At 39.6% G+C, this 15,887-nt stretch overlaps 1 protein-coding gene across 5 annotated transcripts in view; it reads right to left on the bottom strand.

Annotated features, from left to right (window-relative positions):
• The window catches only part of SLC25A26 (solute carrier family 25 member 26), a 162,535-nt gene that overhangs the window by 111,926 nt on the left and 34,722 nt on the right, over nt 1-15,887 (bottom strand). For all 5 annotated transcript variants that reach the window (XM_053598519.1, XM_053598515.1, XM_053598517.1 and 2 more), the window contains one exon: nt 14,555-14,602. In XM_053598519.1, the coding sequence (XP_053454494.1) occupies nt 14,555-14,602 (48 nt within the window). The remainder of the gene's footprint in view (nt 1-14,554; nt 14,603-15,887) is intronic.

Here is a 15,887-nt window from a genome sequence, read left to right on the forward strand (position 1 = left end):
GAATAGAAGCAGAGAGCAGCAGCCAGGCTGAGAAGACACAGATCTCCCTGTGATTCAGGCAGGTGCAAACCCCTGGAGTATCTGCTCATTGGAGGCAACTGGGTCACAGCCCTGCAGAGTTATCAGTGACTGGGTGTAACAGAGGTGCAAGGTGGGGAAGGAGGCATCAACCTACCCAGACTAATCCATTTGCTGGGTGGGTCCTCCTAACCTCACAGAGCACCGGAGCAAGTCATATTTGAGTTGTCAGCAGACCCTTGCGATCTAGTTGCCAGAGACCTTTTAAACTCTCCCACCTGAGACAGGTGCTGACTGAGACAACTGATTTGGACCTCTTGAACTGAGCCAATCACCTGAGGACTATCCAAGTGGTACCCTGGGTGTGTGGTTGTAGGAAGGTTTGATTGTCCTTTTCCAATTATTGCTCGTGGGGGGCTGGGTGGTATTTCTCCACAGCTGAGACTTCAACCCAGAGTAACAGTTTCACTAGGGTCGGACAGAGATCAGCTGAAAACAAGACAGAGCCACTAGCCCCACCACACCAGTTTCTCAGGCTGTAGCACCATATGGGTCCTCAGGGGAAAAGGTACAGACACCAATCCCAGCTTTTGGGCAAAGGGCTGGTTAATCACTACTCCTGGAGCCCCCAACCCAGCTTTACTTTATCGACTCATCTAGTCAAACAGTATAAAACAATCATGGGGCGGAATCAGCAGAAAAACTCTGGTAGCATGAATAACCAGACTAGATCACCTCCCCCCAAGGAAAGATATGGCAGACGTAACTGAAGATCCCATTCCTAAACAGATGGCCAAGATGTCAGAAATCAAATTCAGAATTTGGATTGCAAACAAGATTAATAGAATGGAGGAAAAGTTGGAATTAGAAATTCGAGGAGCAAGTCAAAAGTTGTCTCAAGAATTCAACAAAGTTAAAGACAAAATCACCAAAGATTTTGACACATTGAAGCATGAATTTGTAGCCCTCAGAGATCTGAAAAATACAGTAGAATCCTTCAGTAACAGACTGGAGCAAGCAGAAGAAAGGATTTCTGACATTAAAGACAAAGCTTTTGAACGCTCCCAAACTCTCAAAGAAGAAGAGAAATGGAGAGCAAAAACGGATCATTCTCTCAGAGAGCACTGGGATAATTCGAAGAAGGCTAATATCCACCTCATAGGAATCCCTGAAAACGATGAAGTGGCTTCGCGAGGCAAAGAGGATGTTCTCCATGATATTATGAAAGAATTTCCAGACATGCCAACAGATTCTTTTATTTATTTTTTTTTTTGTGACTGAATTCATTTTAATAGGTCTCACACAGGACCCCAAGATGCAGAAAATCACTTTCATGGTATTTTTTGATTCTGTACATAAAAAGCCTCTCGGGCAACCTGCTCATCGTGGTTAGCATCGCCACCAGCCAGGCTCTGAGCTCCCCCATGTACTTCTTCTTGACCCACCTTTCCTTGATAGACACAGTTTATTCTTCTTCTTCAGCTCCTAAGCTGATGGTGGACTCCCTTCATGAGAAGAAAATCATCTCTTTTAATGGGTGTATGGCTCAAGTCTATGCAGAACACATTTTTAGAGCTGCAGAGATCATCCTGCTGACGGTGATGGCCTATGACCGCTATGTGGCCATCTGCAGGCCTCTGCACTATGCAACTATCATGTGCCGCCAGCTGTGCATTCTCCTCCTGGGCATGGCCTGGCTGGGGGGATTTCTCCATGCGACCATCCAGATCCTCTTTACAGTCATGCCAAGAGATTCTGAAATTCAGATAGCAGACAGTTTTGGAACCCCAGCACGACTCAACCTGAATAAGACATCCCCTAAGCACATCATGATTAAATTCACTAAAGTTAATATGAAGCAGAAAATTCTAAAAACAGCCAAACGAAAGAAAACCATAACCTACAAAGGGAAGAATACTAGAATGACTGCAGATCTCTCTGCTGACACCATTCAAGCCAGAGGAAGGGAGTCATCAACTTTTAATCTACTAAAACAAAGTAACTGTCAACCCCGGATCCTGTATCCAGCTAAACTGAGTTTCATTTATGATGGAGAAATTAAATACTTTGATGACATTCACATGTTGAAGAAATTTGCCATAACCAAACCAGCTCTTCAGGATATTTTCAGACCTATCCTCCATAATGACCAGCCCAATCCTCTACCACAAAAGTAAACTCACTCAGAAACTGTTGATCAAACTCCAACTTCCACAGTGGCGAAAGGATTAAATGTGTCCACTGGACTTTCGAAAAACTCAATACCCAAAATTTTACCAGACTTATCAATATTCTCCATTAAAGTGAATGGCTTAAACTGTACTCTAATGAGGCACAGGTTGGCTGTCTGGATACAAAAACTCAGGCCAGATATTTGCTGTATACAAGAATCTCATCTTACCTTAAAAGATAAATATAGACTCAGGGTGAAAAGATAGTCATCCATATTTCAGGCAAATGGAAATCAGAAAAAAACAGGTGTTGCAATACTATTTGCAGATACAATAGGTTTTAAACCAACAAAAGTAAGGAAGGATAAGAATGGTCACTTCGTATTTGTTAAAGGTAATACTCGATATGATGAAATTTCAATTATTAATATTTACACACCCAACCAAAATGTGCCTCAATTTATAAGAGAAACACTAACACACATGAGCAACTTGATTTCCTCCAGCTCCATAACAGTCAGAGATTTTAACACTTCTTTGGCAGTGTTGGATAGATCCTCCAATAAGAAGCTGAGCAAAGAAATTTTAGATTTAAACCTATCCATTCAACATTTGGATTTAGGAGACATATACACAACATTTCATTCCAACAAAACTGAATACACATACTTCTCATCAGCCCACAGAACATCCTCCAAAATCAATCACATCTTAGGCCACAAGTCTAACGTCAGTAAATTTAAAGGAATAGAAATTATACCTTGCATCTTCTCGGACCACCATGGAATAAAGTTGAACTCAGTAACAACAGGAATCTGCATACTCATACAAAAAAATTATGCTGGCGGCGCCTGTGGCTCAGTGAGTAGGGCGCCGGCCCCATATGCCAAGGGTGGCAGGTTCAGACCCAGCCCCGGCCAAACTGCAACAGAAAAATAGCCGGGTGTTGTGGCGCGCGCCTGTAGTCCCAGCTGCTCGGGAGTCTGAGGCAAGAGAATCGCGTAAGCCCAAGAGTTAGAGGTTGCTGTGACCCGTGTGACACCACGGCACTCTACCCGAGGGCGGTACAGTGAGACTCTGTCTCTACAAAAAAAAAAAATTATGCTGAATGATAGCTGGGTCATAGATGAGATTAAGAAGGAAAATACCAAATTTTTGGAACAAAACAACAATCAAGACATGAATTATCAGAACCTCAGGGATACCGCAAAGGCAGTCCTAACAGGGAAATTTATAGCATTGCAAGCCTTCCTCAAGAGAACGGAAAGAGAAGACGTTAACAACTTAATGGGCCATCTCAAGCAACTGGAAAAGGAAGAACATTCCAACCCCAAACCCAGTAGAAGAAAAGAAATAACCAAAATCAGAGCAAACTTAAATGAAACTGAAAACAAAAGGATTATATAACACATCAATAAATCAAAAACTTGGTTTTTTGAAAAGGTCAATAAAATAGATAAACCTTTGGCCAACCTAACCAGGAAAAAAAGAGTAAAATCTCTAATTTCATCAATCAGAAATAGCAAAGATGAAATAACAACAGACTCCTCAGAAATTCAAAAAATCCTTTAGTCTCAGAAATATGAAAATCTGAAGGAAACTGACCAATACTTGGAAGCACATCACCTTCCAAGACTTAATCAGAATCAAGTGGAAATGTTGAACAGGCCAATATCAAGTTCTGAAATAGCATCAACCATACAAAGTCTCCCTAAAAAGAAAACCCCGGGACCAGATGGCTTCATGTCAGAATTCTACCAAACCTTTAAAGAGGAACTAGTACCTATATTACTCAACCTGTTCCAAAATATAGAAAAAAGAAGGAATACTACCCAACACGTTCTATGAAGCAAACATCACCCTGATCCCCAAACCAAGAAAAGAAAAGTATAGACCAATATCACTAATGAACATAGATGCAAAAATATTCAACAAGATCCTAACAAACAGAATCCAGCAACACATCAGACAAATTATACATCATGACCAAGACGGTTTTATCCCAGGGTCTCAAGGCTGGTTCAATATACATAAATCTGTAAGTATAATTCAGCACATAAACAAATTAAAAAACAAAGACCATATGACTCTCTCAATTGATACAGAAAAAGCTTTTGATAATATCCGCATCCCTTCATGATCAGAACACTTAAGAAAACTGGTATAGAGGGGACCTTAAACTGATAGAGGCCATCTACAGCAAACCCACACCCAATATCGTATTGAATGGAGTTAAATTAAAATCATTTCCACTCAGATCAGGAACCAGGCAAGGTTGCCCATTGTCTCCATTGCTCTTTAACATTGTAATGGAAGTTTTAGCCATCACAATTAGGGAAGAAAAGGCAATCAAGGGTATCCATAAAGGGTCAGAAGAGATCAAACTTTCACTCTTCACAGACGATATGATTGTATATCTGGAAAACACCAGGGATTCTACTACAAAACTCTTAGAAGTGATCAAGGAATACAGCAGCATCTCAGGTTGCAAAATCAACATTCGTAAATTGGTAGCTTTTATATATACCAACAAAAGTCAAGCTGAAAAACCAGTTAAGGACTCTATTCCATTCACAGTAGTGCCAAAGAAAATGAAATATTTGGCAGTTTATCTAACAAAGGACGTGAAAGATCTCTATAAAGAGAACTATGAAACTTTAAGAAAAGAAAGAACTGAAGATGTTAACAAATGGGAAAACATACCATGCTCATGGCTAGAAAGAATCAAAATTGTTAAAATGTCCATACTACCCAAAGCAATATACAATTTTAATGAAATCCCTATTAAAGCTCCACTGTCATACTTTAAAGATCTTGAAAAAATACTTCGTTTTATAAGGAATCAGAAAAAACCTCAAATAGCCAAGACATTACTCAGAAATAAAAGCAAAGCAGGAAGAATCACACCACCAGACCTCAGACTATACTATAAATCAATAGTGATCAAAACAGGATGGTACTGGCACAAAAACAGAGGTAGATGTCTGGAACAGAACAGAGAACCAAGAGATGAACCCAACTACTTATCATTATTTGATCTTTGACAAGCCAATTAAAAACACTGGGGAAAAGATTCCCTATTTAACGAATGGTGCTGGGTGAACTGGCTTGCGACCTGTAGAAGACTGAAACTGGACCCACACCTTTCACCATTAACTAAGATAGACTCTCATTGGATTAAAGATTTAAGCTTAAGACATGAAACTATAAAAATACCAGAAGAAAGTGCAGGGAAAACTCTTGAAGAAATCAGTCTGGGTGAATATTTTATGAGGAGGACCTCCCGGGCAATTGAAGCAGCTTCAAAAATACACTACTAGCACCTGATCAAACTAAAAAGCTTCTACACAGCCAAGAACACAGTCAGTAAAGCAAGCAGAAAGCCCTCAGAATAGAAGATATTTGCAGGTTATGTCTCCGACAAAGGATTAATAACCAGAAACCACAGAGAATTCAAACGTATTAGCAAGAAAAGAACAAGTGATCCCATCTCAGGCTGGGCAAGGGACTTGAAAAGAAACTTTTCTGAAGAAGACAGGCACATGGCCTTCAGACATATAAAAAAATGCTCATCATCTTTAATCATCAGAGAAATGCAAATCAAAACTACTTTGAGATATCATCTAACTCCAGTAAGATTAGCCCATATCACAAAATCCCAAGACCAGAGATGTTGGCATGCATGTGGAGAAAAGGGAACACTTCTATACACTGCTGGTGGGAATGCAAATTAATACATTCCTTTTGAAAAGATGTTTGGAGAACACTTAGAGATCTAAAAATAGACCTGTCATTGAATCCTATAATTCCTCTGGTAGGTGTATACCCAGGAGACCAAAAATTACATTATAACAAAGATATTTGTACCAGAATGTTTATTGCAGCCCAATTCATAATTGCTAAGTCATGGAAAAAGCCCAATTGCCCATCGATCCACGAATGGATTAATAAATTGTGGTATATGTACACCATGGAATATTATGCAGCCTTAAAGAAAGATGGAGACTTTACCTCTTTCATGTTTACATGGATGGAGCTGGAACATATTCTTCTTAGTAAAGTATCTCAAGAATGGAAGAAAAAGTATCCAATGTACTCAGCCCTCAGCTTTCATGTGAAAGCTATAACCCAGTTATAACCTAAGAATATGGGGAAAAGGAAGAGGGAGGGGAGGGAGGGGGGAGGATGAGTGGAGTGAGGGTGATTGGTGGGATCACACCTGCAGTGCATCTTACAAGGGTACATGTGAAACTTAGTAAATGTAGAATATAATGTCTTAACACAGTAACTAAGAAAAAGCCAGGAAGGCTATGTTCACCAGTGTGATGAAAATATGTCAAATGGTATATAAAACCAGTGTATGGTGCCCCATGATCGCATTAATGTTCACAGCTATGATTTCATAATAAATAAAAATAAAAAAATTTTTTAAAAGTAAAAAAATAAAAACAACTTCCACACTGGTGCTCAGAAGATCAAAGGTAGCAGAAAAACAGTATGAACAGACATTACTGTCCACAGAGTAGAATTAAATGGCATGAAACACTGGTTCAAGTATTAACAAGAGATCCAACCAAGTATGAGCTAGGGCTTCGTGAAACAGTTTCCTTTCTCAAGCGATGGAAGGGAGTGAAGGGAGGAACATGGCAGAGACCGTGGGTAACTCAGTAACAACCGTCCAACCCTGCCTTGCATGTCTTCACTCATTATACGACTTTGAAAAGCTACATACACCATTTCCCAGTCCCCATGCAACTTGGGAAGACCCTAAGACATTATCTGGCCCAGGAAAGCTTTTGTTTCTCAGATAAACAAAAGGACAGATAATTCGAGTACTGCCTCTGCCCTTCCCCTTCTTCATGCCTGGAATGGATGCAGGATACCTGAAGTGCAGCGGCTATTTTGTGACCAGGAGGCAATGAGCCAGGGCATCAAGGTTAGCCATGCAGAATCAAAGAGACTGAATCCTCCTTACCCTCACATAACCTGTACGCCAGCCTTAAAATGCCCATTTCAGATTTCTTCTAAGAAAAGGGGAAAAAAGAAAAGAAAGCCTTTATTTGGTGAAACCAATGTAGTCAGATTTCTGTTATTTGCAGCCTAAATGTAAAACTGACACACAAAGACCAAGGACAAGGATGTTTCACATGGGATTAAAAAGCACAAAGGAACACCACAGACAGAGCTCCTTCAACACTGTGGTTTATGGCTAGAACACTTAAAATAAAGAATTAAGAGATCACTTCCACCTTCACCCAGCAGCTTTCCTCCATGTTCACACTGGAGAGTCATGTTATTGCATTTAGACGCCAGTAAACCACGTGCATGGGCACGAGAGGCCCCCTCAAAACAACATGGCAGACGTGCAACAATGGAAATACGCAGCAGCTTCAAAACTACAGCGCAAACAAAATTTGTCCCAGGAATGGAAAAAGCAAATAGCAGCTGGTTTCATGTAAACAAAATATGAGAAAACAAGCACTAAAGAGCTAAAGTAATTTTTCTACTTTAGAAATAGATACTTCGTTAAGATAATTTTATTGAAGTATTCTTCCTAAAAATGTTTATTTAAGAGATGATGAAAAACTGTAGACTAAAATTCGTATTTGAGGAGTAATAATTCTAGGTTCTTGAATTAAAGAATGAACTGAATAGACTATCACTCATTTTTCACAGAACTTCTCTACAGTAACATTATAATAATGCATATGCAATTAAGCGACTCATTTTACAAACCTCTATGATTAAAGAGGAAATTTCATTTTCCTTTGTTTAATATTCCTATTAATAAGAAGGTCTCATTACACAGTTACTGAAAGCCTGAACAAGAAAACACTGGACAGATTACAAGAGCAAACAGGGATGTTTTTTCTTTTCCCATGAAGCTAACATTGTGGAATTTCAACAGATGTTCTATTTGGTCATAGTTAATAAAATGAATTATGTAGGATTAAAATAGGGTTCGATATGTTTGCATTGGATTTTTAACTGGAAAACAATTTCGCATTAAAAGTTTGGAAAGATTTCTTATCATTTCCTCCATTTTCAGCAGAATTTCTAAGATACGGGAAATAAATGAATAATTAAACACACTTACTACTTTCCCAGTAAAACCAGACTTATAAAAACTACTGTTTCAAGGCCTAAGAAGACTGAAACCTTAGAGAAGTACACACTTGCTGGTATTCATCACCTATTTCATGCGATGATCACAGTTACTATAGTATATCAAAAGGCTGACTCACAACCCTGCATAATCCCAAGTTCCCGTACAGCTCCCTCACCATTCTGAAATGACCATGGTGTTGGAAAATATCACAACAAAAATGAACAAAATATAAAGGAATGAAGAAAATCACCAAACTTTTACTCAGAGCCCACTGTGTGGGAAGCATTATGCCAAAGGCTATATATAGCAAGCTACACAGAGGTAAAAATCCGATAGCTGTTTTCAAGAGGGGCTTACACGCTATCAGGGAAGGTAAGACACAATGAATGGTTAGGACAAACCAAAAAAGGAATAAAGAGGTAAATGAATTCTGCAAACACACAGAGAGGCAGATACACCACACTGATTCTACAAATTTTGGGGGGGTTTTTTGCAGTTTTTGGCAGGGGCCAGGTTTGAACCCACCACCTCCGGTGTATAGGGCCTGGGCCCTACTCCTTGAGCCACAGGCACCGCCCCACTGCAAATTTTTTTTTTAGAACTTTCATCAGCTACTCGGGAGGCTGAGGAAAGAGAATCACCTAAGCCCACGAGCTGGAGGTTGCTGTGAGCTGTGATGCCACAGTACTCTACTGAGGGCAACAAAGTGAGACTCTGTCTCTAAAAAAAAAAAAAAACCCTTTCATCGGATAAGACTTTTTTCTCTCTTTTACTTATCACGAAAGCAGAAAGTACTATACAGACTTAAAGACAGGAGTTCTAGCTATAGTTGCTTCCCAACATTTTTCAATGGAAAACTTTCAGTGTTGAAATCTCTCTACCTAAAACACGCAAACATTGTAACCTAATTCTTTGTACCCTCAAATTAATCTGAAAGAATAAAAAAAATTTTTAAAAGAATTTGAAAAGATTCTCCTATAAAAATAGTTGTTAACTATTTAAATTGCACATGAACTTTATGGCCACCCTATATTTACACACGTAAAAAAAAAGTTTTGAAATCTCAGTAAGAAAGTCTACCTGTAAACAGGTAATCTTATTTGAAAAATAAATTATATTTGACCTGGTTGCTTATACCCCCACATTAACCTGAAATAAATTTACTTAAAAACTAAAAAAAAAGAAAAAGAAATTCTAGTAAATTATCAATTTGACCACAAAAAGACTAATCCTAAAATTTTCCCAGCCCACTTAACATTAGTAATTCTGATCAGCTCAATCATCAATTAGGGTAACTTTGCATTATTCTACCAATCTTCTGTAGCCAGTGAATATCAGCTGCAGGTTGCCAATTTGTAACAATTATAGAAATCCCTCTCTACAAGACTTCTGGACAAAACATTTTCTTTTTTTTTTTTTTTTTTTGGCCAGGGCTGGGTTTGAACCCGCCACCTCCGGCATATGGGGCCAGTGCCCTAGTCCTTTGAGCTACAGGCGCCACCCTGGACAAAACATTTTCAAATTGCAGCTGAGAAGCTTTACAAGCAGTAGCAATCATCTGGCCTCACATTCAAACCTGCAATTGTTACCCATCCTCTCAAAATGACATTGACCGTCAAACTACAGCCAGCTCAAGGTTGCACCCTGTTCAAGAGCCTGACAACCCAGAGGCAGCGTTAGTTTCTTGCTCCTAGCTCCTAGCAGGCTGTGCTGCTGTAGTACCTGCCTCACAGAACCACTGTTCATTGAGACATGAATGAGAACAGTCTGTGCAAAGTTCCTAATACAAATGGGCAAACTTTGGCTCAGAAAGGTTAAGTAATGGCCAAAGGCAGACAGCTGGTCAGGGCAAGAGCTGCATTTTTGCACTTAGGTGCCCTTTACTGTCACAGGTTCAGTTATCAGCACTAAGAATCAATTCACATCTCTTTAGCACATACTATTGAAAGACACTGTCAAAGACTTCCCAGGGATCGTCTCCTCTAATTCTCACAAGAATTTTACGACCATTCGAATAATCATTTCACAGTAAAGGAAAGGAAACAGTTCTCAGATATATAATATGCCCAGGCTTACTTGTAAATAAAACTACAATAATATCATTTTTCATCTTTTAGACAGCTAGTACCATTAGTGAGGCAGGAGGAAACACAGCCCCAGCATTCTTGGCAACTGCCAATGAGAACTTCCATGAAGAGTAATCCAGCGTTATTATCTATCAAAATTACAAATCTTTAACCAAGTAAAGCTACCTCTTGGCATATAACCTACAAACACTCTTGACCATCATGGCAGCACATTTATAATGTCCACCAATGGGGAACTGTTAAATAAACAATAGCTCATTTACACAATGAAGTGCTAGACAATCATAAAAAATGAGGATGCTCTTTCTGAAGTGACATAATGATCTTCAAAATATATCAGGTTAAAAGCAACAAGGCACAAGACACCTAGGACAGAGCGTCTCTGGAAACACACAAGAGATTTCTAAAACATCCACACCCACAGAGTGGGCAGCCTCAGACGGAAAGGAGACTTGGAAGGACCATCTTTGAAGCTGGATCCCTAAACGTTCCTGGGTCAGGCACTGAATTTGGGGGGTCCTCACTGCCTAAAATGGACGATAAAGGCAACCACGTATGAAAAGCTGGTTCACTTTCAAGTAAACTGTTCACAGCAGTGATTTCTGCACCTAAAGATTGGGGGCTTTGGTGAATTTATTGAACAGGCCAAATGATTTATTTGGCTGTTTGATGGCTTGTAGGGTGAGGGTGAGGAGTAATAACTTTCACCTATCTCAATTCTCTTTAGTGGCTACTCTGAAGCCAGGAGTTTCTCATTCAGTTCAGGCAACATCCTACCAGGAGGACAGCTCCAGTCAGCTGCTTGCCTGAGAGTGAGACAGATCTATCCTCCCAACTCAAGAGACACATGTCAGGCTTTGTCAAGGGCTTTTCCCATGGTCTCTACTCCAGCCCCTGGTACACACCCAGCTGGAGTGAGAGGGTCAACCTGTCCTCCTGACAAACACCCCACTGTGTGCTGTCTTGAAGCATACTGGGTCGGCTTGAGCTCGAGGGACGCATGCTTTGATGGACATGAAAGTCCCAGTTCTGCCTAGATAAGAAGATACACGCGTGACCTTTCACACCCTTGTATCTTTGCTCATGCTGTTTCAAGGACCTATCTCCTTCACTGTATTTCTAACTGCCACTCCTTCAAGAATTAAGTCAAGACTCACACTTATTAGTATAACAACTGCCAACTGGGTACCCCTGGAGCACTGCTTCTTCCATAACCCCAGCTGAACCCTGCTGTATATAAACATCACCACGTAGCTCCTCATCCTATCCTGTACCGTACACTGTCTACTTCCCAATGTGTTTCCCTATGTTCTGCACAGTGCCCAACACACCACAGGCACTTTAAAAATGACTGCTGAAGCTCGGCGCCTGTGGCTCAAGCAGCTAAGGCACCAGCCACATACACCTGAGCTGGCGGGTTCGAATCCAGCCCGGGCCTGCCAAAGAACAATGACGGCTGCAACCAAAAAATAGCCGGGCATTGTGACAGGTGCCTGTAGTCCCAGCTGCTTGGGAGGCGGAGGCAGGAGAATTGCTCGAGGCCAGGAGTTGGAGGTTGCTGTGAGCTGTGATGTCACAGCACTCTACCCAGGTCAATAGCTTGAGGCTCTGTCTCAAAAAAAAAAAAAAAAAAGACTGTTGAGGCTCAAGGCCTGTAGCACAGTGGTTATGGCACCAGCCACATACACTGAAGTTGGCAGGTTCGAACCCGGCCCAGGCCAGCTAACGAACAATGACAACTGCAACAAAAAATAGCCTGGCATTGTGGTGGGCGTCTGTAGTCCCAGCTACTCAGGAGGCTGAGGCAAGAAAATCGCTTGAGCCCAAGAGTTTGAGGTTGCTGTGAGCTGTGACACCACAGCACTCTACTGAGGATGACATGTTGAGACTCTAGCTCAAAAAAATAAAATAAAAATGACTGTTGAGTAAAATTAGTGTATAAAAGACATTACTGAGATTAACTTATTCCTATCACTTTTGAAACAACTTGCCTTTCTCTATTTTCTTTCTCTACAAACATCCTTCTAATTCATATCTAAGAGAATGAAGCTGCTCTCTATATAATTTTCAGGCCAATGGGTCATGGCCAACCATCCTAGCTATGAAAGCAGCAACGATTTTGCTTCCCATGACATCTCATTGTAGTAACACTGATGTATCACAATGCTCAACCACATCTCATTTGGCCAAGGTCATGGGAAAAATGAATACGGAAAGGGTGAGGTAAATAGTATAATTTGTTGACCTTGCCTAGACTCAATCCAAAATTCACAGCAACTAAAATAATTTAAGAGAACATAAGGAATAAGCATGCAATCTCCACAAATATCAAATGCAGTAAGAAAGTACGACAGCATTCACAAAACCTAAAGAATACACATAATCTATCTTATAATGCATGGATTCAAACTTCATTCTCATTCTGATGGGTTGCTACCAGGGATAAAAAACTACTTCAAGAAAAATCAGCACACAGAATAAACGTATAAGTTTACCAGTGATTCTCACAAAGGCTTCAATGTATTTTCTTATTGAAACAATCAAACAAGCTCTTGGCAAAAAGATTTTATATTGGTGCTAGAATAATGTAAGAATCAAAACTATAATGCAAAAAATTTTGCTTAAAGCAGATGTATCACTTCTTATTTTTCTCATATTGAAAAGAAGCTATGTTTCATTCAGCAGTAATTCTTTTCCCATTCTATCAGAGAATCTGTACAAAAGCAATACTTCAACTAAAATCAGTTCTGAAGGATCTTTTATGAGCACCCATAATGCAGAAGGCCCCAATTAAATTTCCAACAAAGCACTGCCATTTTGAGCAAACAAAGTCATCTCAGTAAGGTCACAATATTTGCGAGGATTGCAGCCTAGAAATTAATTACTGGGATGACATCTGTCAAAACAGATTTTTTAAAAAACAGAATGCAGTTGTAACCATGTGTTTTATCTGTTTGCATGCAAAACCAGTATTCTCTAGTGTGTAAATAATATTCATTTATTCAGCATCTCTCAGAAAAATAAAAAAAGGTTTATTGTCTCTCTTTTTCCTACACCCAGGTAAAATCTGAGTAACACGTGGTTAGAGGGACAGGAAATTAGTAGAGAGTGAAGAAATAGCACAGGTGATATTTTTGAAAGGCAGACATCATCTTCACACAAGCAACTAATTTTGAAACATTAGTTTGCCTTCAAAAGAAGTTGTTCAAAGAGCTTCATCAACTAGGTTACACAAAAGATTGGTACTTCATGGAAACCAAAACTTTAAATCATACTTAGAGTGTGGGTGTGTCATAAAGAAGATTGTAATCCACAGTTAAAAATAAAACAAAATACCAAAAAGAGGGATTTCAAAGAATTTGGATATTCTGCCAGTGAAGGCATTTATTTAAATACTTCGTTTTAGTATCCCAGGACCTCCGAATGGAACACACGGCTGCAACGCAGATGCACGCGGGTCCTTGCTTGTGTTTTCTTTGATACAAAACAACGTCCCAAATGAAAGAGTTCTCTTCTATCTCACCAATCTAAAAACCAACATTCCAATTTCAAGGTAGTTTCTCCTGTGGGAGGCAAAGATTAAAACATGCTTTCTGCAGTAATTTACTAAAAGCATTTATTGATGGTAAAAGTTTTGCTTTTTCAAGCAAAAAAGTTGAAGAAATATTCCCCACATGCTGAATCACAGAAATTCAAAGTTAGAAGGCACAGAGAGAAGGGTCTCGCCTTGGAGCACACCTTGCCCTGGGGCACACCACACTGTAAGCCCCCTGCAGAGCCAGGACTCCAGCCCAGACTGACCTTCCCAACCCAGGGTATCCTTTCTTTATCAATTTTCATTCATCTCTATATTATGGTAATTAACTCGATATCTTACCTTTAGCAGTTATTTCTCAATCTTTCAGCTGTAAGAGACATTCGGCCCCCCCTAATAATAAGGAAGCGATGATGGGCCACTCTGACCACTGGGACTGCTCTTCCAGCAAACCCATTCTCTTAGATATAAACACTACTCAATCTCAGTTCTTAAAAGAGTGATCATAATTTCCCTGTTTGATTTTTTAATCCAAGATCCTCCAAACATGTTTCTGATTGTTAAGAAGTATAAATTTACTGAGCAAAAACACGTTATCCTTTGGTACATCAATACTGGAAATTAAGTGATTTACCTCTCTTAAAACTGTGCCTTTATAGCCTCGATACAACCCTTGGATGCCCTGAAACAAACAAAGCCAAGAGGTCAAAAAGAGACAACCACAGAAAAGATTACTAAATAACATACTGAGTACAGTAGATTTACTATTTACTCTATAGTTTAAGTTCTAGAACATTTACAAGTACCACAGTTCTGTAAGAGGTTAATGTACATTAAAAGCTCAGGTAGTTCCCTTCAACATGGGAACATCTCTAATAATAAAACTGACTACATATTTAGTTTTAATTGTTGCTATTATTCTACTAAATAGTGTTATTTGCATCTAATTTCTCTTATATTTCTTTTTTTGAAAAGAATATTTGAGGGCAGCACCTGTGACTCAAAGGAGTAGGGCACTGGCCCCATATGCCAGAGGTGGCGGGTTCAAACCCAGCCCCAGCCAAAAACTGCAAAAAAAAGAGAGAAGAAAGAAAAGAATATTTGAGATGCTTTAAATATATTTCCAAAAGCAAATGTATACAAATGCCAATTATCCCTTCAAATAAAAACAATATTTCATAACTTCAAATAGAAATTCATTAATAATCTCTCAATAAAGTAGTGGTAAATATTCTGAGACAAACTTTTTTTTTTTGAGACACAGTCTCGCTTTATCACCCTTGGTAGAGTGCCGTATCGTCACAGCTCACAGCAACCTCCAGCTCTTGGGCTTAGGCGATTCTCTTGCCTCAGCCTCCTGGGCAGCTGGGACTACAGGCGCCCGCCACCTACTTTTTTTTTTGTTGCAGTTTGGCCAGGGCCAGGTTTGAACCCGCCACCCTCAGTACATGGCGCTGGCACCCTACTCACTGAGCCACAGGCGCTGCCCGCAAGACAAACTTTGATTTATTTATTTCACCATCCACATGGTTATATGGGGTCTCTGATAAGACTGATCATATCTATACAACATGATGTCTGCTCACCTAGGCAACAGACCATTAAGAATAACTTTCCTAAAACTAAGACTTATTGAAATTTCCATGTAACTGATTTGCATTTTTTAACAAAAGGCTTCTACAAAACCTATAAATGAAAAGAGTTAAATGCTCCCAAGTCACATGGCCACGAAGAATAACTTCTGAGCCACAGTTCAACAATAATCAGTGACAGAGGAATGACACTTTGATGAAAACACTACGAGTTTGATCACTATTACTAGTCCATTATATTTCTCTTCCATGGGTCCTCAAATTCTGTAGTGATGCTTTAAGAGAATATCTTTATTTTATTTCTGATTAACTAAGGGTACAAACAACCAAGTCATAATATTTGTAAGATCGAGTCCCTCTTGTAGTTATGTCTGC

This window comes from Nycticebus coucang, chromosome 8 (assembly GCF_027406575.1).
Source record: "Nycticebus coucang isolate mNycCou1 chromosome 8, mNycCou1.pri, whole genome shotgun sequence".
Lineage (NCBI taxonomy): Eukaryota > Metazoa > Chordata > Mammalia > Primates > Lorisidae > Nycticebus > Nycticebus coucang.